Source organism: Schistocerca nitens, chromosome 8 (assembly GCF_023898315.1).
Source record: "Schistocerca nitens isolate TAMUIC-IGC-003100 chromosome 8, iqSchNite1.1, whole genome shotgun sequence".
NCBI lineage: Eukaryota > Metazoa > Arthropoda > Insecta > Orthoptera > Acrididae > Schistocerca > Schistocerca nitens.
The window spans coordinates 235,398,918-235,424,180 of NC_064621.1; the positions used below are offsets into that span (position 1 = coordinate 235,398,918).

The 25,263-nt window shown below is 38.3% G+C and overlaps 1 protein-coding gene across 1 annotated transcript in view; it reads right to left on the reverse strand.

Annotated features, from left to right (window-relative positions):
* LOC126199249 (leucine--tRNA ligase, cytoplasmic) overlaps nucleotides 1-25,263 on the reverse strand; it is a 168,122-nt gene that overhangs the window by 38,419 nt on the left and 104,440 nt on the right. The window contains exons 7-10 of the mRNA XM_049936044.1: nucleotides 23,174-23,392; nucleotides 20,843-20,983; nucleotides 20,632-20,756; nucleotides 1,458-1,645 (exon numbers count right to left, since the gene is read on the reverse strand). Coding sequence (XP_049792001.1) covers nucleotides 1,458-1,645; nucleotides 20,632-20,756; nucleotides 20,843-20,983; nucleotides 23,174-23,392 — 673 coding nt within the window. The remainder of the gene's footprint in view (nucleotides 1-1,457; nucleotides 1,646-20,631; nucleotides 20,757-20,842; nucleotides 20,984-23,173; nucleotides 23,393-25,263) is intronic.

The following is a 25,263-nucleotide window of genomic DNA, read 5'->3' on the forward strand; positions in this document are numbered from 1 at the left end:
CAAGACAATTTACACATTGAAGTGCTGAAGTAACCAGTACTGGCTGGTACTGTAAAGTGCACCAACAACAAATTATGAGTAGTGCGGATCCACTCAAACTATAATTATGGTAAAATAAAACAATGGAATATCAGGATGGAATGTAATGTCTGGCCTCAGCAGCCAAAGACTTTGTGTGTATGAGTTACGTTTGCATGAGTGTATGTTTTCTCTTTCTGATGAAGGCCTTGTTGGCCGAAAGCTCACTTTCTGACTGTCTTTTTGTTGTGTCTATCTGTGAATCAGTTCTCCACTATATTGTTAGAATTACGGTGATTACTTCTGAATTACTCTGTATATGTATGTGACTAGAAACATCATAACTTTGAATGCGGCTACTGCTGATCCTGCTATGCTACTCAGCTGCTGTTTTTATCTAAAACTTCAAACAAAGCACTTGTGTAACTTTACAAAGACCACTATTTGCTGTAAATGTGCTGACATTGCAAGCACCTAACTATTATAAATATTTGAGTTATGTGGCATTTATATTCTTTAGTCAAAGCATTCTGATAAATTCCAGAATGAGCGGCTAATAGTTCTTTTTTTTTTCCTTTGTTTTTAAATATTTGGGGATTTCCAATTTCCTGCCTGGTGTGTGCTAACAATCTGTTATGGACTTTTGCACCAGAATAGACAACTCCATTCAGAAACAAAACAGTTGGTGTATGTGATTATAGTTTCTTTTGGTTACCCTTTTACCTGCAGAATTTCTGCATATATAAGAACAACAAAAATAAATAAATAAATAATAAAACTAGAAAATCGAATACAGATTCAGGGAGGAAAGATGGAACAATGCAAAACACATGGAATAACAACATAGAAATGCCAAAGATACATCAGAAACAGTAGTACAAACTGGCTTCAAATGTTCCATGCATATTTTCTATAACTGTCTCTTAAGTAAATCATTTACTTTTGAGGAATTGTCAGTTTTATATGATAATTTAACTCCCTATTCTACTCACACCTTTCAAGTAGATAGAAAATTTTAAAAGTCCTGTTCCCATAGTGATGATTCTCATAGAATTCCTTTGTGATTTATGTAAGAGAACAATTTACAGTTTTAGATCCACACCCTACTTACAACACCTTTGGAACTCTTTATCTGAATGTTGTTACAATAATGGCCGTGATCACCTTTTTCAAAACTTAACTGTAAATTATTAAGCAAAGTTCATTAAAAAAGTGATTCTAGTCCTTAGAATTCCTATATCTGGTACTGATCAGGGATATGATTGCCCTGACTTTTACTGAAATGGAATTCTTACTGTGAGTAGTCTTTTCCACAGGCCTTGGGAGCAGTTGTCAGCTCTTCACTCTAATTCCTTAACAAATGTGGGACTCATAGGGATTACGTGCTAACAAGATTTGTTTTAGTTTCTTCAGTGTAACATATATTTCTCCAAAATTACCTAAACCGTATGTCCTGGAACAAGCATATTCATGTAACCAGTTCAGGGTCACTTGAAAATTTTTCTTAACTTCTTCATGGAAGGTGTTCATTACATCAAGGCACTCTTCAGCCTGTGCTCTCCAGTTGTTCTCTCCATAGTCAAGATACCACTGATCACAAAGAGCAACTACACATTCATCACCAGATCTGGAAAACAAAATAAAAATACCAATTACAACAGCTGTCATGGCTATCAAATTTTATTAATGTAGAAAGTGGCTGTGAGGACAGGGGACAAAACTTTATTAAAGTAATATTTAAAGTCACACAGAAGCAAGGTGTGAGACAAACATCAGAAAGTGGGCCAGTGCTACCTAGGAAGTCCCACTTGTTGACAACATGCTGAGGATACAGGAATATTGTAATGGCTAGGCAAGTATAATACCCTCAGGCACCAAGGTGACTAACAGACGCTGGCATACAGCCAGGACATACAAAAACCTTCTGCAAGGTTCTGGAAGAATCTTTAGAAATACTTTCAGAAGAATCGCAGGGTGGGAGGAGGGGGGGCAAAAAATCTATGGGAGAATCTCTCGAGTTTTCTGCCTGTTAGTAAAGAAAAAGCTATGTACAGTTTGTTTATAGTAGTAGCAGCAGCAGCAACTGGTGATGGTTGATATTTTATATGTGTCAGAAAATAAAGAGGAATAATTGCTTTTTTATTCCAGTCTCTGATCACAAATGAATTCTTTGGACGATGACCGGTTTCAGTCTGTAATGACCGTCTTCAGATCTTTTTTACACCATGTCCTAAAGTGATACGGCCATAATGGCATCATCAAAGCGTATAAATATAATCAGCATAGCAATGTCACATAGGTTTAAAATATGGTGTAGAATAGGCCACTAGCTGCAAATCAAGTAGCACACCATACCACTCATTTGTTTGTTCTATCCAGCAGTTCCCAGTTCCTTTTGCCATATGAGATGAGCGCTCTGCTTGTTTCCCATTGTGGTTAACGTATCTGATTATGTATTATTGTAACTAGCTAGTTGGCAATAATCGCTATGTGGACGATGTCGCCTATTCTACACCATATTTTAAATCTATGTGACGTTACTATGCTGATTATATTTGTGTGTTTTGACGATGCCATTATGGCCGTATCACTTTAGGACATGGTGTAAAAAAGATCTGAAGATGGTCATTACAGACTGAAACCATTCATCATCTAAAGAATTCATTTGTGATCAGAGACTGGAATAAAAAATCAATTTACAGTATTGGATCACTGTTTGTACACGCGATTATGTCTCAGTTGGTGAAAAGAGGAATAAGCCCTGCCTTAAACTTCTCTCTTATTGTGAATGACTTTGTAGAGTTGCAAAGAGTAATAGTTGATATTTTCTGTGTGTCAGAATATAAAGAAGAATCACAATCTTGTATTTGTCTCCCATTGTTGTTAACGTTTCTGATTGTGTATTATTGTAATTAGCTGCAAGCAGAGTGCTCACCTCAGATGGCAAAAGGTAGAGCTCAGGAACTGTGAACTGCTGGATAGAACTAACAAATGAGTGGTACGGGATGCTACTTGATTTGCAGAGATACAAAGTTACTGTAAGACGCCTATCTGAATAAGGTTGAACTATTGGGAAATAGTCTAGAAATCGAAGGATCAAAAAAAGAGGAAGACCAAAACTAAGATTGAAAGACAAGGTAGCACCCCTGCTACCTAGGGGAGGAAGGTTGGCTCAGAAAAGAAGCACTGGATAGGCATTTATGGAAGAGAACGGTCCAGCAAAGCAATGCCGACCCCACCTTGGTGCCTGAGGGTATTATCCTTGCCTAGCCATTACAGCATTGCTGCATCCTCAGCACGTTGTCAAAATATCTAGGCTGAGATGATGATGATGATGATGACATAAATTTTTCTTAAAGTGAATCCTTGTGTGTTTACATCCTTACTCACTTCCTACAAAGCAAACAATTTCTACTCTCCATTCCAAAAGCACCTGTGCTAAGCATCCTTGGAACCTATTTCCCTCTCATTCTGTTAAATGTAGACTTCGGGGCCCACACCTTCGTTCCAAAGCTGGGAAGCAGCAGTATGCCCAGAACTTGAGAGTAAAATGTAACAATTTTACAACACATACCCAACATAAAAAAAAAACATCCACATAGATGAAAATTCCAACTTGATGGAGAAATGGTAATTGTTATTGTGCAAATGATAAAATACAATGGAAGAAAAAAAAAAGCTTGAAAAAAAATTAAGAGAATAATGAGTAAAATAAAAATAGAAGACACTTTTTGATTTCTAATCTTCAGAAGTATTTTAATGTATGCTACCAATATTCAGTAAAAACACACTGCATACAGCAACATAAGGTAGACAGCAATAGAATGAAAATATTGATGAGTGGCGAAACAAATAAATCTCTTCAAGTAAGAAATTACAGTGATTTACCGACAACTTTCAGTTTGCCTGATAAATTTAGTTTTGTTTCAAGGTGTTATTCATTTCCCTGAGGACTACAAGTATCAAACAGTGAGAAAACATCCAAATGAGCCATTTCTTAAAAACTTTGAAGGTGCTTGGCTTATTAACTGGCACATGACTTAGTAAGACAAATGGACTCAATGAAGATATTTTACACTATTTTACCAATAAACCACTTCCAAAAGACACATAAACTTATCTTTTAAAGAACTGAGTTTTCCCCGATATTGTTATGACACATATTGTTTCCTCATGTCTCGAGTGCACACTTCTTTTTCTCTCTGTTCCCGTAAATGTCCTTATTTCTAGTGTTAGTACTTAGCAAAGCTTTGATCACGTCTCTTTGTGATATTGCTTGTGGAGTCCTGCACTGTTTAGTTTGCGGTGGTGGTGGTGGTTATTGGGATGTGTAAGGGGGACTAAACAGCGAAGGTCATCAGTCCCCCATTCCAAAAACAGGCGAGCCTAAAATCAGCGGAACAGGTAAAAACCAAAGGGGGGAGGAGACTCCCCCCCAGGCACTAAAAGAACACAAATGCGGCAACGAACACTACAGAAAAGAAGAGTACAGACGAACACCAGACAGAAAGAAACAGAAGAAAAGAAGATGGCCGGAGACTGGTTGACTGACCACAAGAACAAAAAAAAGGGAAAGAGTCAACCATCCGACGACACACCAAAACAGCAACAAATATGGAGAGACGTGAGGACAAAAGACACAGACAGGGGAAGGTGCAGGACTGCCCTAAATTGAACCATAAAAAGGACTACCACAGATAAAATTTAAAACGTCATCAGCCATGCAGGCATTGTCGCTTAAAACCAAAGGCAAAGTGCCCGGGAGATTAAAAGACTGCCGGAGGGTGCGCAGTCGGGGACACACTAACAAGATGTGGGCGACCGTCAGCCGGGACCCACACCGACACAGGGGGGGATCCTCCTGACGCAAAAGATGGCCGTGCGTCAGGTAGGTATGGCCGATGTGGAGCCGACACAGGATGACAGAGTCCCTGCAAGAATACCGCAGGGAGGAGCGCCACACATCGGTCGTCCCCTTGACAGCCCGCAGTTTATTAGGGGCTGTCATGCCTCGCCACTCAGCAGACCACATCCCAAGCACCTTACGGCGCAACACCAGCTGCTGATCGCGAGCCGTGAGGCCGATCTCCAAAGCTGGGGCGTCGATCGCCCCTTTGGCCAGCCTGTCAACACGTTCGTTCCCCGGGATGCCAACATGACCTGGCGTCCAAACCAAGACCACCGAATGACCAGAACGGGCAATGGCGGAAACAGACTCCTGAATAGAGGACACCAGAGGTGAAGAGGTATGGCAGCGGTCGATGGCCTGGAGGCTGCTCAGGGCGACGATTGGGATGGCCCGGCGAGCAATGCACGTGGGCAGCATAGTCGGCGAGCAGTCTGTGGTGGCGAATCCGCAGCGGGGGAACCCCGGCCTCCACCAGTAGACTATCCACGGGGCTCGTACGAAAGGCGCCAGTTGCAAGCCGAACCCCACAGTGGTGTATGGGGTCTAACAACTTCAACACTGAGGGTGATGCAGACCCATAGGCCAGGCTCCCATAATCAAGCCTGGACTGCACAAGGGCTCTGTACAATCGCAACAGTGTGCAGCGATCCGCACCCCAAGATGTGTGGCTGAGGCAGCGGAGGGTGTTGAGGTGCCGCCAGCACTTTTGCTTCAGCTGAGTAACATGAGGAACCCATGTGAGCCGGGCATCAAACACGAATCCTAAGAAGCTGCAAGTGTCCACCACTTCAAGCAGGTGCCCGTTGAGGTAAAGTTAGGGATGAGGGTGGACCGTCCGACGCCTGCAGAAGTGCATAACTCGAGTCTTGGCTGCAGAGAACTGAAAACCATGAGCAAAGCCCATGATGCTGCCTTGCGAACGGCTACTTGCAGCCTGTGTTTGGCGACTCCCATAGTCGTGGAGCCAAATGAGATGCAGAAGTCGTTGGCATACAAAGAAGGAGACACCGACGACCCCACGGCTGCAGCCAGACCATTAATGGCCACTAGAAATAACGAGACGCTCAACACCGAGCCCTGCGGGACCCCATTTTCCTGTATATAAGATGAACTAGAGGCGGCACCCACTTGCACCCGGAAAGAGCGGCGCAATAAAAAGGATTGAAGAAAAGCCGGGAGCCGACCACGAAGACGCCACGCATGCAACGTAGCAAGGATGTGATGCCTCCATGTGGTGTCATACGCCTTCCGCAGATCGTTTAGTTTGCAATGAAAAATAAACAAACAAATCTGAGATGAAGAGTAAGTTGGAATGGATGAGAGATCAGACACTAGGTGCCCAAATACATTTTGTCTACGAATTTGTCAGAGAACAGGTCACGGAGGTGGTTATGTCTTGTTATGAAAACTAATAAAAAGTTTGGGAAAACACACACACACACACACACACACACACACCACACACACACACACACACACACACACACACACACACACACACACACACACATTCAGGGGAAATGTCACATGTAAAAGTACGTACACTGAGAGGTTTACGTTAGGGAAGGTTAGAAAGGTAGAGCAGCTCACTTAAGACTCTAGGAGGAGAGAGATTCAAATATTGTGAGGACGAGAAGACAAAGATGAAAGGTGGTGAAGCATCTCTCTAGCTAGCAGTTCTGTCATGTGATTTTAAGTCTTAAAACTGCTTGCTGCATATCTGCACAGCTACCATCTGGGGTAAGTATATGGTGGGTGAATTCGGGCTTTTAATTGATATGCTTGTATCAGCAGCAGAACTTATAATTTTTAAACCACCCTCTGAAGTTGTTTGAAAGGGATGTAGTACAGTGTGTGGATTAAGTTTCTTAGAGTTGCTTCTTCTTGTTAATGTACTGCTTGACTAGACTAGATATGGCTAAGAAATTTGTTTCATTGATTGTGCTGAAGGAGTTTCCTGTTATTTACAAACAGCTGAAAACTTTGCCAGCAACAGCCTACCAGCTTCAAATGGCCACTGTGAATTGTGCCAGTGATGGAATGGCAAGGTGGGGTTGTGCTGAGTATATGCCATTGTGCTTGCCAGCTAATCCCAATGCCAATAGGGTCTGCAAAGAATCACCAATGATGGCTGGTAAGATGTCCCAAGATATGGAGCTGTTTTGCAGTGTAAGCTGTACATCACTAATGGCCAAAAGGCTAGCACCCATACTTCTTACAATTATCTTATTTTACGGACTATAATACGCACCTTTTTCTTCGAAAAATTGCGTCCAAAATTCAGGTGCATTTTATACTCGAAATTAATGTGAAATGTCCAGTGTTTGATTTAAAATTACTGCCAGTCTTAAAAATGACCATATATTCAATGCTATGGGAAACCTATCTCTGTCTGGCAACACTGGAGTCAACTGGCAGCAGCAATGCACCAATACAATGAACATGAGTTGTTGGGTTTCACAAGCTTGCTAACACTGTCTCCCTTCTGCCCCGCCAACACAAACCCAAAACACTGTCTATCCTATTATATGTTATTGTAGTCTACAGTGCTAGTGAACTTGAATTGAAAGTAATTTGTGTTATCTGTAACAGTACAATATTTTTGTTAGTAGGTAGTTTCGTAACAGAAAAATACAAAAGGTATTCATATGATACAGGCTATAAATTAAAATCAATAGCAAGTGCAGAGCAATATAGAAACAGAGCAGCTGAGTGGCATTTTGGCCCTCCACCAACAGGAAAAACCATTAGCGATTGGTGGGCTAGTGAAGAACTGAAAAAAAAATTAGTATGACTAAATGTGCAAACAGAGGACTGAATGCAAAATGGCCAAAACTAGAAGATAACGTATCGAAATGCATTCCAGCACAACACCAAAATGGCATTGGAATTCATACAAAAATGATTCAAATACACACTTGTAAGCTAGCACTAGTGTGGAACTTAACAGACTTTAAGGGTGGAGTTACTTGGTGCTACAGGTTTAGAAAGTGTCATGGACTTAGCAAGCAAACCACAACCAAAATATCTCAGAAAATGCCACAAGAGTGTGAAGAGAAAATATTATTTGTCCATCACTTTATTTTTCAAAATAAAAAGAAAACCACTGTGGAACTATGCAGATAGCAAATATGGATGAAATTCCTCCGACATTTGACATGCTGAGTAACAGAACTATCTGTTAAAAAAAAAAAAAAAGTGGACATGAAAAAATGCACAAAACTGTTGTCCTTTGATGTTGTGCTGATGGTACTAAACTTAATTCAAATTATCATTTTCAAGTGCATAACAATGCCAAAACCTTCTGAAATACCACCGGGTATTGTTATTCATGTACATGACAAGGGTTGGGTGGACAAGGCTGGTATGAAATTATGGATTAACAGAATGTGGAAAGAAGGAACGGTGCTTTATTGAAGGAGAGTTCTCTTCTTGTGCTAGATGAGTTTAGCAGTCATTTGAAAAATACTGCTAAAGAGAAATTGGGACAGGGAAATACAGAGCTTGCTGTTAATCCAGGAGGACTTACTTCACAATTACAACCTCTTGTAGTCTTGATAAATAAACCATTTAAAGTGTATATGAGAGAGGAATGGAATAAAGTGATGAAACACCAACATGAATTCACATTAAAGGGAGCTTTAAAATGACCTACAATCAAACAAATGTGTCAGTGAATAAAACAGTCATGGTCTAGAATCAGAAAAGTCATTATTATTAAACCTTTCAAAAATTCCAGCATAAGTAACGCTCTCAACGGCAACGAAGACCACCTCATCCCATATATGAAGAGGACATTGATGATGATGAAGAGGGAGTGGTGGTGGAGGAGGAGGAGGAGGAGGAGGAGGAGGAATTTAAAGGTCAGTTCGGTTTTATAAACTAAGCAGCCTTTTTTTTTTAGTCCAGCTTTGTAGTCTAATAATACAAATAGTAAAATGGGTACTTTTTAAAAAAGTGGTTAAAAATTAAGGTGCATCTTATAGACTGAATATACGGTGTGTTTGAGACATTTTCTCATGCTGATAATTAGATAGAGCCAGCAGATCTTCCCTCTACTACCTGATCAGTGGTTTCTCCTCTATTGAGGTTCGGGCACCCACAGTAAAGGAAGGAGCTGTTAACTGTTCCATTGTTAGGCCCATGATAGCCACTTCTATGGAAATGGGAGTGAAATTTATCAAATGTGCACCATTTGTGTATCTTGAGAACAATTGTCTGCCAAGAAGAAAAGGCCATCCTGGATACAAATGTGTGCACAAGTTTCAGTCAGCTGTAGGTCCAATGACATATACTGCACGCATCCTGAGACCATTCTCAGTTTTGTTTTAGAAAATGGTGGAAATGGTGAAGATAGCTAACCTAGTTCGTGAGGTTTCTACGCAATGCCGAATGGAGTGTACCGTTCTGAGAGCTAAGTGAGAGGTCTACATCTAAAATTTTATTGTTTCTGTAATGAGTTCGGTTGTAGAAAATAGCATGCAAGAGGCTACTGCAACAAGTGCTACAGAACAGTTCCAGCACATAAGTTCTTAACAAGTGAACATGTCAACAGACATAGAACTAATTCGATGATACACTAGATTGTTATAGCCCACACGAAAATATTAAGAGAACTGCTCAGAGAATCTAAATGGGAATCTTTGGAAGAAAGGGAATTTTGTCCTTGCATAACACATTTTGATAAATTTAGAGTAAGTATTTGATGAAGGCAGTACAAGATTACTGTTGTCACCATTGTATATCTTATGCAGGTATCGTGAGAATGTGATAAGAAAGATTAGGGCACATACAGAGACATTCAGACAGCAATTTTTCTCTCTCTGATTATGAGAATGGAATAGTGCAGAAAACAGCTAACACTGGTGCAAAGCACCCTCCACTGTGTACAGTACAATAGAAAGCACAGCATATGAAGTAGATGTAAACTATGAAACTTCTGGGCAAATTAAAACTGTGTGCAGGACTGAGATTCAAACCTGGAAATTTGCCTTTTGCAGGCAATGCTCAATGACTGACGTATCCGGGGATGACACAACCCATCTTCACTTCTTCTCTCGTACTTTCCAACCATATCTCTCATGACTAGCACTGCTGGAAGAAAGGTTACTATGAAAAAATGGATTCGTCACAACCTTGGGAACTGTTTCTACAATTCCTCACATTGATAACAATTTTAGATGATTCTGTGGCAGTTTTCCAAATCTGTAAATTCTGAGAGTAAAAAATCTGTATCACTCAGTTAAGTATATCTCTACATCTACATCTACATCCATACTCTGCAATCCACCCGACGGTGTGTGGCGGAGGGTACCTTGAGTACCTCTATCGGTTCTCCCTTCTATTCCAGTCTCGTATTGTTCGTGGAAAGAAGGATTGTCGGTATGCCTCTGTGTGGGCTCTAATCTCTCTGATTTTATCCTCATGGTCTCTTCGCGAGATATAAGTAGGAGGGAGCAATATACTGCTTGACTCCTCGGTGAAGGTATGTTCTCGAAACTTCAACAAAAGCCCGTACCTAGCTACGGAGCGTCTCTAATGAAACATGTCCCAGATATGTATCTGCAGTAGTTTTCCAAAACATCCAGAGAATCAAAGATTATAATATTAATAAATTTGTTTACTATCAATTAAGAATGTAGAAATATTTTTGTCATTGTTTCCAACTATTAGTCAGTTGTTTCGGACGTTTCCTAATCTTGAAATGAGTTAGTTTTCTGTGTTGTTCAGTGAAAGAAAATAACTTCCTTAACACTGAGCTTAGTTTTTTCTGGTTTAATATGAATTTGTGTGTGCTATGGTATTAACAACAGCAGATTATCTGACACATTCTTACAGTTTCAGTTAACGTTATTACCATCATGTCTCCAAAAATACATTCTCTACAACCTCTGTTGGAAACTGTGCAATTGACTGGAATTTAAAAAACAAATTGGGCCAAGTAGTTAATAAATTTAAAAAATTATGAAATCACTTCTTTGCTTCTCTGGGTGTTCTGGAAAACTACTGCAGATACACATCTGGCACGTTTTATTACATTCACCACACCAATAACAACAAAATAAATGGAAATCACAGTTTATTTTAATCTCATACAGTTTTATGACGGCTTCATATTAGCAAATTTGCTAAATTTCAGGCAAAATGCAAATTTGCTAAATTTCAGGCAAAATCTTTTATTAACCGTAACTCCGTAACCAAACATTTGCAGACTTATTTTAATATGAACTTTTTCTTTAGTTTTACTTGTAGAAAAACATATTAAAGAATTTGCATATCTTCATGAAGCACCCTGTATATTATGATGCTTTAAATTTAATCATCATCATTGGCTGTAAGAATTCACTGATAGTTTAGTAATATTTCATTTCTGATGTGTTGGTTGTGTAGCTTAGTTTAATTACAACTGATTTTGAGGCCTATTTTCACACTCGCTCTGTCAAGCTGCTGTAGTTTATTAGTATCACAAACTGCCATCAGCAAAATTAAGGCAGTTCAGTTATGTTCTCATAGAATAAGTTCCTTCTTTTTTAGCCATGTTAAGGGTTTGGAAACTACTTCAAAGACTGCTGAGAATAATTTTAGTAATATGGAATCTCCTTGCCAGACACTCTCCATTCTGAGTTTCCAATTATCTGGATTCAGTATGCTAACATAGGTTAAATCAATAGCTTGTTTTTTCCTAGGAGCATTAGTACAGATTTTGGTTTAGCTGAGTCAAAAGCTTTTTCAGAATCAATTAATTCCAGACAAAGCAGTAATTCACACACAGTACACTCAATTCTATAATTTCATTTTTTTCAATGAGTAAGTTTGCAATGATTTCCTGTAGGCAAATCAAGTCTTTTTCATAAGTATTAAGGGTAGTATTTAACCTTTTGTTTTCAATACGAACATTAGCTTTCTGTCTAGTAGAGTAATTGAAGATTTCAAGTGCTAATCTGCATTTTTTTAAATATGCAGGTGCAGGCGCACCTCTAGGCCTAAAATTTTCACAATCCAGAAACTGATTAATCTCTATGCAACTGTATTTTATTTTTCTTTTTACTTAACAACTGTACGCTCGACATGGTATACAACTTCAGTGTTAACAGCAACGTATCAACAGACTCCCACTCTTTACAACAAACATGTTTCAGATCCTTTCATACTGAGTTTTACATAGGTACTGTTTTTATTATCACATATGACCATGTTGCCAATACCTGTACAGGGCACATTATGAAATAAAATATGGATGGTATATTTGAATGTTCATGAATGTCCAGCTTGAGCATGATACAGTTTACATCGGTCACTCAGCTTCTGACAGTACATAGGCTGCAACCATTCAATGTTCGCTCTGCAACAGATCTTACCTGAAAGTGTTAATTATGTCAGTAGCAAGTTGAGTCACAAATAACATACCAGGAACCCATAAATACACTTGTGTATTCTGAAAGTCCTTAAATGAAAATAACCAATTGCACTTGACATTGGGTGATGGTTAATCATACACATGTGGCCAGAACTAAAGTACTGATTTTTCATTATTTTATGTATAAGTTTACAACATTTTTGCAAACTGTTCTTGTCAGTAAACCTGTTTATAAACAAGCTACAGGTCAGTTTATTAATGTAACTTGAAGTTTCGTAATGATTCAGTCACAAATATTTTGATGATAGTTCTTGTTTACATAAACACGTTGAGCAAACAACACCTTCCATTCGTTAACAGATACAGTACACTTCTACAAAAATATTTTTGTCTGACTTTTCACAATATTCAAACAACATTGCAGTACAACATTAGTTGAAATGTTACCACTTTCTGCATAATGTGATTTACTTTGCGGTACAGCACTATCCAGTTGCTTATGGAGGTCCCAAAACACTCTGACTGCCTTTTGTACATGTTGGTGACAATGACCAGCTCCAGCAACAATGCCTCAAATCACATTACAAGTGTCTGTGAGCAACATTAATGTTCAAATATTGTGTAAGGTGCAATGACAGTTTGCTCTCACATATGAGTTTGAAGTGCTTAGTTCTGATGTGTAGATATGTGGTGTAATTGTTGTGACGATGGCTTCATTGTAGTGAATGTAGAGGCCTGAAAACTGATGAATTAAGTGGGATTCTTCCATGGTATTTTAGAGTCTTTGATCAAGAAAAATAACTGTGCTTACAAATGACAAAAATTTTTAATATCGTTAAACAACTTGCTAGTTTAAATAAGCCTTAAAAACGAAATTTGACATTTGTAAAGTGTTTTTTGGTCACAGTGTTTATGTAAACAAGAACTACCATCAAAATCTATATTCTCTTTCAGATTAAAGGAGACCACCAGTGGTGGATTTACATACAGGCTCACTAGGCATGGGTATAGGGGCGGCACCTTGAGGGGGTTGGCATTTTTTGCTCTGTCCTGATTTTTGTGACTGAATCATTATGAAACTTCAAGTTACATTAATAAACTGAATTGTAGCTCTTGTGTATGAACAGGTTTACTGACTTGAACAGTATTAAAAAGAGTAAATATAACTGAAAATTATGAACCTGAAATATTTGAAGATAAAAGTAAGTTAAAGTACACTTCTTGCATCCAAATATTAAAAGGTTAAAAAAAAATCAAAATCAATTAACTTCTGATTTGTCTACATAAATTGTAATGTAAAAAGCATATTTTCAAAAAATCATTTGAGTCCTAAAATGGAAACGCTGATTTTGGATGGATATCACACCTCAACATCTAGTTACTGCAAGTCAGGCATGGAGACAGAAGCAGTTGTCACTCGCATCAAGAAGGGATACAACTATGTAAACATTGATACCATCGGATTCTGCAGTGTTCAGCATATCAAAGTTTGTGCTGCAAAAGTTAATAATAAAAGACACAATATACAAGCTCCACTGGGTAACGGAGTTAACCATGAAACAGTTTGGTGCATTATTAAAATTCTTAACTTCCAAGCAGAATGAGGTAACACTGAGAGGAAAAAATTTATGAATGTAGTAACTCTTTTTACAAACTATTTATCTTAGAGCTATGCTCAAGTCCTTTGTGTAAACGTAATCTAACTCTCTCACACACTTTGCAAAAAGAGTTTTAGGAAATAGCAGTACTTGAACCATGGGCCTGGCCAATGGTGAGAAGGCTTGTGAGCCTCAGCAACACAGATAGGCATACCATAGGTGCAACCGCAACGGATGGGTATCTGTTGAGGGGTCAGACAAACGTATGGTTCCTGAAGAGTGGCAGCAGCCTTTCCAGTAGTTGCATGGGCAACAGTCTGGATGATTGACTGATCTGGTCTTGCAACATTAACCAAAATGGCCTTGTTGTGCTGTGAACAGCTGAAAGCAAGGGAAAACTACATCCGCAATTTTTCCCTGAGAGCATGCAGCTCTACTGTATGGTTAAATGATGATGGCATCCTTTTGGATATAATATTCTGGAGGTAAAATAGTCCCCCATTTGGATCTCTGGGCCGAGACTACCTAGGAGGATGTTGTTATCAGAAGAAAACTGGTGTTCAATGGATCAGAGCCTGGAACATCAGATCCCTTAATTGGACAGGTAGGTTGAATGATGAAAGGAGGAAGTACAAGCATGTTCCGGGAAAATCAGGAATACAGAAATACAAGTCGCTGAGGAATGAAATAAATAGGAAGTGCAGGGAAGCTAAGACGAAGTGGCTGCAGGAAAAATGTGAAGACATCGAAAAAGATATGATTGTCGGAAGGACAGACTCGGCATACAGGAAAGTCAAAACAACCGTTGGTGACATTAAAAGCAACGGTGGTAACATTAAGAGTGCAACGGGAATTCCACTGTTAAATGCAGAGGAGAGAGCAGATAGGTGGAAAGAATACATTGAAAGCCTCTATGAGGGTGAAGATTTGTCTGATGTGATAGAAGAAGAAACAGGAGTCGACTTAGAAGAGATAGGGGATCCAGTATTAGAATCGGAATTTAAAAGAGCTTTGGAGGACTTACGGTCAAATAAGGCAGAAGGGATAGATAACATTCCATCAGAATTTCTAAAATCATTGGGGGAAGTGGCAACAAAACGACTATTCACGTTGGTGTGTAGAATATATGAATCTGGCGACATACCATCTGACTTTCGGAAAAGCATCATCCACACAATTCCGAAGACGGCAAGAGCTGACAAGTGTGAGAATTATCGCACAATCAGCTTAACAGCTCATGCATCGAAGCTGCTTACAAGAATAATATACAGAAGAATGGAAAAGAAAATTGGGAATGCGCTAGGTGATGATTAGTTTGGCTTTAGGAAAAGTAAAGGGACGAGAGAGGCAATTCTGACATTACGGCTAATAATGGAAGCAAGGCTAAAGAAAAATCAAGACACTTTCATAGGATTTGTCGACCTGGAAAAAGCGTTCGGCAATATAAAATGGTGCAAGCTGTTCGAGATTCTGAAAAAAGTAGGGGTAAGCTATAGGGAGAGACGGCTCATATACAATATGTACAACAACCAAGAGGGAATAATAAGAGTGCACGATCAAGAACGAAGTGCTCGTATTAAGAAGGGAGTAAGACAAGGCTGTAGCCTTTCGCCCCTACTCTTCAATCTGTACATCGAGGAAGCAATGATGGAAATAAAAGAAAGGTTCAGGAGTGGAATTAAAATACAAGGTGAAAGGATATCAATGGTACGATTTGCTGATGACATTGCTATCCTGAGTGAAAGTGAAGAAGAATTAAATGATCTGCTGAATGGAATGAACAGTCTAATGAGTACACAGTATGGTTTGAGAGTAAATCGGAGAAAGATGAAGGTAATGAGAAGTAGTAGGAATGAGAACAGTGAGACACTTAACATCAGGATTGATGGTCACGAAGTCAATGAAGTTAAGGAATTCTGCTACCTAGGCAGTAAAATAACCAATGACGGACGGAGCAAGGAGGACATCAAAAGCAGACTCGCTATGGCAAAAAAGGCATTTCTGGCCAAGAGAAGTCTACTAATATCAAATACCGGCCTTAATTTGAGGAAGAAATTTCTGAGAATGTACGTCTGGAGTACAGCACTGTATGGTAGTGAAACATGGACTGTGGGAAAACCGGAACAGAAGAGAATCGTAACATTTGAGATGTGGTGCTATAGACGAATGTTGAGGTGGACTGATAAGGTAAGGAATGAGGAGGTTCTACGCAGAATCGGAGAGGAAAGGAATATGTGGAAAACACTGATAAGGAGAAGGGACAGGATGATAGGACATCTGCTAAGACATGAGGGAATGACTTCCATGGTACTAGAGGGAGCTGTAGAGGGCAGAAACTGTACAGGAAGACAGAGATTGGAATACGTCAAGCACATAATTGAGGACGTAGGTTGCAAGTGCTATTCTGAGATGAAGAGGTTAGCACAGGAAAGGAATTCATGGCGGGGCCCATCAAACCAGTCAGTAGACTGATGACATGACAAAAAAAGAGGTTAGGAAATTTAAAAAGAGTAATGGATGGGTTAAAGATAGATCTAGTGGAAATTAGTGAAGTTCAGCAGCAGGAGGAACAGGACTTCAGGTAAGGTGAATACAGGGTTATAAATCCAAAATCAAATAGGGGTAATGCAGAAGTAGGTTTAATAATCAATAAAAAAAATAGGAACATGGATAAGCTACCAGTAAACAGATTATTCTAGCCAAGACACGAAGCCCATGCTTACCACAGTTGTACAAGTTTATATGCCAGCTAGCTCCACAGATGGGGAGAAGAAAGAGGAAATGTATGATGAGATAAATGAAATTATTCAGATAGTCGCGGTAGATGAAAATTTAACAGTCGTGGGGGACGGGAATTCGATAATAGGAAAACGAAGAGACGGAAAAGTGGTACGTGAATATGGACTGGGGGAAAGGCATGAAAGAGGGAACTGACTGGTGCAATTCTGCACAGAGCATAATTCAATCGTAGCTAACACTAGGTGTAAGAATCATGAAAGAAACTTGTACATGTGGAAGAGACCTGGAGATGCCAAAAGGCTTCAGATTGATTATATAATGATAAGACAGAAATTCTGGAACCAGGTTTTAAGTTGCAAGACTTTTCCAGGGGCAGGTGTTACTGGTTATGACCCACAGATTAAAACTGAAGAAACTACAAAAAGGCAGGACTTTACAGAGATGGGACCTGGATAAACTGAAAGAACCAGAAGTTGTAGAGGGTTTCAAAGGGAACATTAGGGAATGATCGACAAGAAAAGGGGAAGGAATAAAGTAGAAGAAGAATGGGTAGCTTCGAGGGATGAAATATAAAGGCAGCAGAGTATCAAGTAAGTAAAAGGACGATGGTTTGTAGAAATCCTTTGGTAACTGAAGACATTGAATTTAATCAATGAAAGGAGAAAATATAAAAATGCAATATATGATGCAGGCAAAAGGGAATACAAATATCTAAAAGTGAGATCGACAGGAAATGCAAAACTGCTAAGCAGCAATGGCTGGAGGACAAACATAGGGATGTAGAAGCATATCATCAGAGGTGAGATAGTTGCTTCCAACAGTAAAATTAAAGAGGCCTTTGGAAAAAAGAGAACACCTATATGAATATCATGAGCTTAGGTGGAAAACCGGTTTTAAGCAAAGAAGGGAAAGCACAGAAAGGTGGAATGAGTATTCAGAGGGCCTATACAAGGCAGATGTACTTGAGGGCAGTATTACCAAAATGTAAGAGGACATAGAAGGAGATGAGAACAGAGTTACAATACTGTGTGAAGAATTTGACAAAGCACTGAAAGACTTTAGTCGAAACAAGGCCCCGGGAGTAGACTACATTCCGTTAGACCTACTGATTGCCTTGGGAGTGCCAGTCATCACAAAACTCTTCTATCAGGTGAGCAAGATGTATGAGACAGGCAAAATACCCTCAACCTTCAAGAAGAATATAATAATTCCAATTGCAAAGAAACCAGGTGCTGACAGATACGAAAATTATCAAACTATCAGTTTAATAAGTCACAGTTGCAAAATACTAACATGAATCCTTTACAAAAGAATGGAAAAACTGGTAGAAGCTGACCTCAGTTTGGATTCAGGAGCAACGTAGGAACAGGCGAGGCAATACTGACCCTATGCCTTTTCCTAAAAGATAAGGAAAGGCAAACCTACATTTACAGCATTTGTAGACTTAGAGAAAGATTTTGACAATGTTGACTGGAATACTCTCTTTCAAATTCTAAAGTTGGCAGGAGTAAATACATGGAATGAAAGGCTATTTGTATAGAAACCAGATGGCAGTTATAAGCTGAGGGGCACCAAAAGAAAGCAGTGATTGAGAAGGGAGTGAGACAGGGTTGTAACTTATTCCTGATGTTCTTCAATCTGTATATCGAGCAAGCAGTAAAGGAAACAAAAGAAAAATCTGGAGTGGGGATTTAAGTCCAGGGAGAAGAAGTAAAAACTGAGTTTTGCTGATGACATTGTAATTCTGTCAGAGACAGCAAAGGACTTGGACAAGCAGTTGAATGGAATGGACAGTGTCTTGAAAAGAGGATATAAGATGAACATCAACGAAAGCACAATGAGGATAATGGAACATAGTCGAATTAAATCAGGTGATGCTGAGGGAATTAGATTAGGAAATGAGAAATGTAAAGTAACAGATGAATTTTGCTATTTGGGGAGCAAAATACCTCATGATGGTTGAGTTAGGGAGAATATAAAATGTAGACTGGAATGGAAAGAAAAGAAAAGTGTTTCTGAAGAAGAGAAATTTGTTAACATCGAGTACAGATTTAAGTGTCACAAAGTCCTTTCTCAAAGTATTTGTATGGAGTGTAACCATGTATGGAAATGAAACATGGATAATAAATAGTTTAGACAAGAAGAGAATAGAATAGAAGCTTTTGAAATATGGTGCTACAGAAGAACGCTCGAGATTAGATGGATAGAGCATGTAACTAATGAGGAGGTAGTGAATAAAATTGGGGAGAATAGAAATTTGTGGCACAACTTGGCTAGAAGAAGGGATTGGTTGGTAGGACACATTCTGAGGCATCAAGGGATCACCAATTTATTACTGGAGGTAAGCATGGCAGGTAAAAACCGTACAGGGAACCCAAGAGATGACTACAGTAAGCATATTCAGAGGGATGTAGGGTGTAGTAGTTACTCAAAGATGAAGAGGCTTGCACAGGTCAGAGTAGTGCGGAGAGCTGCATCAAACCACTCTTTGGACTGAAGATCACAACATCATTTATTATTCCTGACTACATTGACATAGATGGATCGATACTGAGAAGTCCTAATGTAATTCCTAGCCTAGGCCAATCACTGACATTTAATGACAGGGTGTATGACAAATAGAATGAAATGAAAAACTACAATGCTAATGGATGCAAAAGGAATTGAGAAATTCAATAGGCAATTTAGACATTTGCAAAATACAAGACTACACAGATATACACAACACACTTGGTGTTAATGAAAAATATAATGTACCTCTAACACGATCATAGTCTATTTTGAAAATTGTTATCCTAAGACGTTAGCCTGCAAGAAGTAGATCAAATGCTCATCGACTCTGGGTTAGAACGAAATCAAAATATCATGCGAAACAGAGAGAGTACTGCTTGATATCAAGGAACACACATGATCACAAGATTAAATCACACTATAAACTTCATTCTAAAAATTCTAAGCATAGCCATTAAAGCATTAAAATGTCTGTATTTTGACAGTAATAATAATTTCTTAGTTAAAGTACTAGCATCAGAACTACAAATATATAAACAGCAGCTTCTAAGTGATTAAATGAGCTGTGTTTAGGAGCAGCTCGATGCTGAAATTAGCTTTCAAGAGGGGGGGGGATGTTATTCATTGCTTATCTACCACCAGCACAGCTTCCCAAGTACATGCAAGATAACCATTTTACAGACTATAGCAAAATAGAATCACACTACAGACACTAAGGGGACATGAACAAATGTTTTCTATAAATTCAGCAATGGTGTATCCTGCTACTAGAGTGTGTGTACTTGAATCATCTGCCAACTCTATCAGTGTAGGCCAGCCATTAGATGCTGCCTTAGGAAGTGTGCACATGTCGCGTCTCTGCAATGTCCTCTACTGGCAATCCATGTCTATACAATATGCATGCGGAGCAATGCTGACTCATGCTCACTATGTTCACTTACTTTGTACTACTTACATTAGATGTTCCGTGCAGAGGTTTATGTATAAATCCGTATTTGTGTTGGTTGGATTGGTTTTGTGTATTACTTGTTTACTACACGATTCGTGATGAGTTTGGAACAGTTTCTGCGTGTGCAATCTTTAAGTGTGGTTTCATCAGGTTTAGTCATTACAGACATTGTCCTACTAATTTGTTCAATGGATCAGAACCTCTATGCTGTTAAGCAAAGTTGACTATGCCAGTTTTAATTTCTCAATATCACAATTATTCTGCTCACAAACACGGAGTTATCAGCTATGACAAGCTGAGTTCAACACTGTAAGTTGCATGTAATTATTTTATACAAAAGTACTGTGGTAACAACAGACTTAATGATCTTTAAGTTAAGTTTCCCGCAAGTTAATACCATACTTTCGATTTTTCTTTACTATGAGGAAACCAGTGAAGTAACTAGCTGTGTCACTATAAAATAGTTATTATTTTAAAAGAAGCTGACAAAGATTATGGCCAGTAATTCAAAGCTTATAAAAAAAAGTATAACAATGAGTTGGAAAGTCACCTGGAGATCACTTGTTTCTCTGGTTCGTAATAAATGACAGCTTGTGAAGAGTCTACCATTTGCTTCTGTATCAGTTTCTTCACATCCTGAACTCTCTTCCCTTTAAAGTCACCAACCACCATAATCTGTTAAAATTTCCAGGATATGTTTAGTACAAAATTTATTTTGCAACCATTTCCACTTTTCATCAAATACCCTGATAACTACATACCCCATCATAGAAGGCTTTGAGATATGCCAATTCCTTAGCTTGTTGAAGTTTTTCATGGTCATTCTGACTCTGCACTTTCAATTGCTCACACAAAGTCACTGCTGTAAGTTGGCCATATTCTGGTACTTCAATAACTGGAATCTGTGGTAAATTAAAATGAGGTATTAAAATATATATATATATATATATATATATATATATATATATATATATATATATATATATATATATATGCTTTAAATCAAATCCATTTCAGCAACTTCTGTGAGCTTCGGCCACTGTGAGATGTGCGCTGGGAGTGTTTTAAGAGGGCTTATGTTTGTACTAGGGAGGAACTTTGTGAAACACACAGAAAAATATTTTATTTATTGATGCAAAGAAACATATGCTATACCTAGCAATATCAGCAATCAGTCTCCACTTTCAACCACTATTTTCCTCTTCGTTAAAAGCACAGTTTGACTGGTGTTGGTAATTCTATTCTCACATGCCCCATCAAGTTCTAAACATACATTTCCGTGAATAATTTTCCCCAATCAGATTTTAGTCATCCCACAAAAACTTACTGTAGTGCCCTCATCACTCTCTTTTCCATTCTCTTCAAAAACAATTCATACATACTATTTATGAATGTTACAAGATGGAATTTCTAGGATAAAAGAAATGTAGATTCACTTCTGAATATTTGTTTTACAAGGTAATACAGAATATTTCTTATCATAATGTCAACAAATCTTACAAAGATGTAATATGTCAAGTTTAAACAATGAAAACTCCAAGATGGAGTGTCTTAATTGTGGCTGTCTGCCGTTTAACATGCCACCTTCACAGTTAGTGGCAATCTACCTTTTCATGAAACACAGAACACAAGCAAAAGGCGCAGGAGAGTAAATCCAATTTGTAAAATTAATATCTTTCCCCCAATTAGATCCTACAAAGGAGAGAAATTATAGGTGGAAAAGCCTCACCAAGATACTTTGAATTTTCACACTTAGAAGTCCATAGCTATTTTAAATGTCATTAAGTGGCTCTGAGCACTATGGGACTTAACATCTATGGTCATCAGTCCCCTAGAACTTAGAACTACTTAAACCTAACTAACCTAAGGACAGCACACAACACCCAGCCATCACGAGGCAGAGAAAATCCCTGACCCCGCCGGGAATCGAACCCGGGAACCCGGGCGTTGTCATTAAGTGAACCATTGTATAAAAAGTATGACACTGGGCATGCTATCAGTTTTAATAAAGATGTAATACCTCCCAACTTCAGGTTTATTTCTTCTATTGACTATTTGCATTTCTGAAATCACTAACCATCCAGTAACAGAACACAAATTTTTCTTATATACTACTAGCTATGATGTGTGTCTGTTACTTAAAATTAAAAAATAAAAAGAAATGAGAGTAACAATAACACCTTTCATCAAAATCTCCACAGATAACCTGTTTAGCCACATGGAGACTAACATGCAGATTGATTCTGAGCAGTAGATGAAATAATTAAGAGGCGTGGCCCTAAATAGGTCCTACTTTGAAGGCAACCTCTGCTAACTGAACATATTTAGTAAATACACAAATTTAAAGCATCAATTACATTTCTACTTTGTCAGATCTTTTGTACAACATTTATTCACTTCAAGTCACAATTTTCTGCCAATGAAGTCCTTAAAGTAGATAATTCAACAGCCATTTTTAAGTGTCTAAGTGTCAGTTCCTGTCTACAATGGTGTCAAAATACCCCTACACTCTTTTTTTTTTTATTTTCACACAAGAAGCCTCTCAGTAATTCATGTATTACCAAATACTGTTAAGATATATGTCATAATTTTGTTCCACCGATGTAGAGTTGTATCCAGGGTCTGAAATCTATTCTGTTCAGCATACAAATGTAATTAGAAAGCAATGCAAACCCACTTAAATCAAAACAGGGCATTAAATGGGAAAATAACATCAGGAAAATGTATCATAAATGTGTATATAACTATAATGGAAATTCCTGAATGGAGCAATACGCAAAATAAGGGAAACGCAACCACATGTCTATAGCAGATAGAAGTGCGAGGAACAGAAAAACATAACAGTGAACAGCATTCACATTAGCTTTCACGAGCTACCTCTTTTTCTAGCACAAGTACACACTATAGATGAGTGGTTGCCTTTCTCTTATTTTACATAGCATAAATGTGTTTATGACAAACTGACTTTCACAATTTCTTTAAAATACAATGTAATTTATAAGATATATTGAAGAATGTGTAATAATAATTTCGTAAATAAAATTATTTGAAGTGCACAAAATACCAATTCTTATACAAGAAAATGAACTTACAGGGTCAAAGGGGAAAATCATATGATCTTCAATGCCATATTTTTCCCGAAATGGCTGTTTCCGTTTCAGATCCCCAAGAGCTGCATAATCATCTGGAGAGTCTGATGGAACACTTGTTACCACACCTGTGCCTTTGTCCTCTTTTATTGTCATCATAGGCAACACATAAATTGTCTTGTAAGCAGTCAAAGGTGCACTCAGTCCCACACCCATAAGATCCTGCAAGAAACATTAAAACCTAAATCATTTAGTACATAACAGAAACTACAATTTGAAGAAATTTAAGGCAAAAATGGAGAAAAGTAGCAGAAGATTCTTCAATTCAAAAGTAAAATGGAAACAGCAAACTGTGGTTCAGCTTTATTTTACATATCTGTAATCTGACTCCTGACAGTATAAGTTTCCACAGTGAAGTTACATTACCATTTTTAAAAATAACTCAGACATTTTGAAATTTCTGCAAGTAACAAATGTCTAATGAAAAATTTATTTCACATAGATAACTTTAATGGCAAACACCAATACAAACAATTGCAGCAACTGTAAACATTACAAACATTAGTACATGGAGAGTAGCTGCACTGAATCTGACAGTCGTCACATTATAATCTGACAATTACCATATAGCAGAGATGCTAAGTTGCAGATGGGCACAACAAAAAGAATGTCACAAATAAAGCTTTCGAACAGTAAGGCCTTCATCAACAATAGATGACACACACACACACACACACACACACACACACACACACACACACAAGCAAATGCAACTCACAACACGACTGCAATCTCAGGCAACTGAAACCAGTTAGTAGTTACATTCCATACTGGATTTTCCATTGTTTGACATAATAATCTGACAGTCATCACATCATCAAACCTTTTTTTTATGAGAGATCATCATTGACTTACCATCTGCCAAAACAGTAACAACTAATGACTAGAAGGCATGATGGTGGAAAAGAAAAAGAAGCAAGAACAGTTGCAGTGACAAAGCAAGTACGCACAACAGTATTATGCAACTGGATATGAGAGCTAAACAGTGATAGAAATCACAAAATCACACTGATCTGTGCTTATATTGCACCTGAGGACATGGGGACACTGGTAAGAAAAGAATGAGAAGCACTGTGTGAATACTTATTAAGCTCTGAGAGTCTTGTACAAACAACAGCAGAGGAAGTTACAAAAGAACTGCAGTGCAAGGAAATGTATTTCAATTGGAAAGGATCCATTTCTTATTTTCTATACTGGCTCTATTTTGACAAAGAAAAGTTGTTTTCTTGTTGTGAATGATTCACCATCAGTTCTGGATGTTTACTTGCATTTCTCCTAGCCTAATTTTCCTCCAGTAATTAACTGGGTGTGAACATTATAGGTTCATAGCTCTGCATTAAACAGTCAATTTTCATAAAATAAAGTGATGGTATGAAATAGTTTGTTCTTTTATGCTCTCTTTACCCAGACAATTGAATATTTTGTGATCTGAGGTTTTGTTTCTAAATTATCAAGTGAAATCGAACAATGCAGAGTAGCCTGTATTCTACCAATAGTAAGCATTGTCTAATATCAAGTAATATGTGTGATAGGTAGCAATTAAAAGTTAAATTTTATTGTGAAAAAGTTGATTAACAGCTGAGTGAGCGCCAAGTTCTTGTTTTAAGCAAAAATAATTAACTTTTCACGTTAGAACAGCTAACCATAGGTCTAATTTTTGCAGCTTGTAAATTATTGTAAAATGTGTTATGTGATTGAATTCTGTTTTGACGTGCTGCAATGTTGAATGGGAGACTCAATGACGCTGGGAGGGGGGTACTGAACAGGAGGCAAAGATTTGCGCCCTGATTACATGAAATAGATAGGTTGAAAAGAGGGGAAGATAATGGGAACTGGGTACATGCAAAAAGTAATGCGGAAAGGGCAACAAGCTCCGCAACTTCATCTACATTTGAGGTTACAGTATCTAACAGGTTTGACTTGTTACCTGATGTAGTGGGTGAAGAATCTTATCCTGCTGTAGGTCACAGTAGGGTGCAGCAGACTTCAAGCAAGGAAACTAGGTGTAAGTCAGTACCAACAGCAAGTAGCAT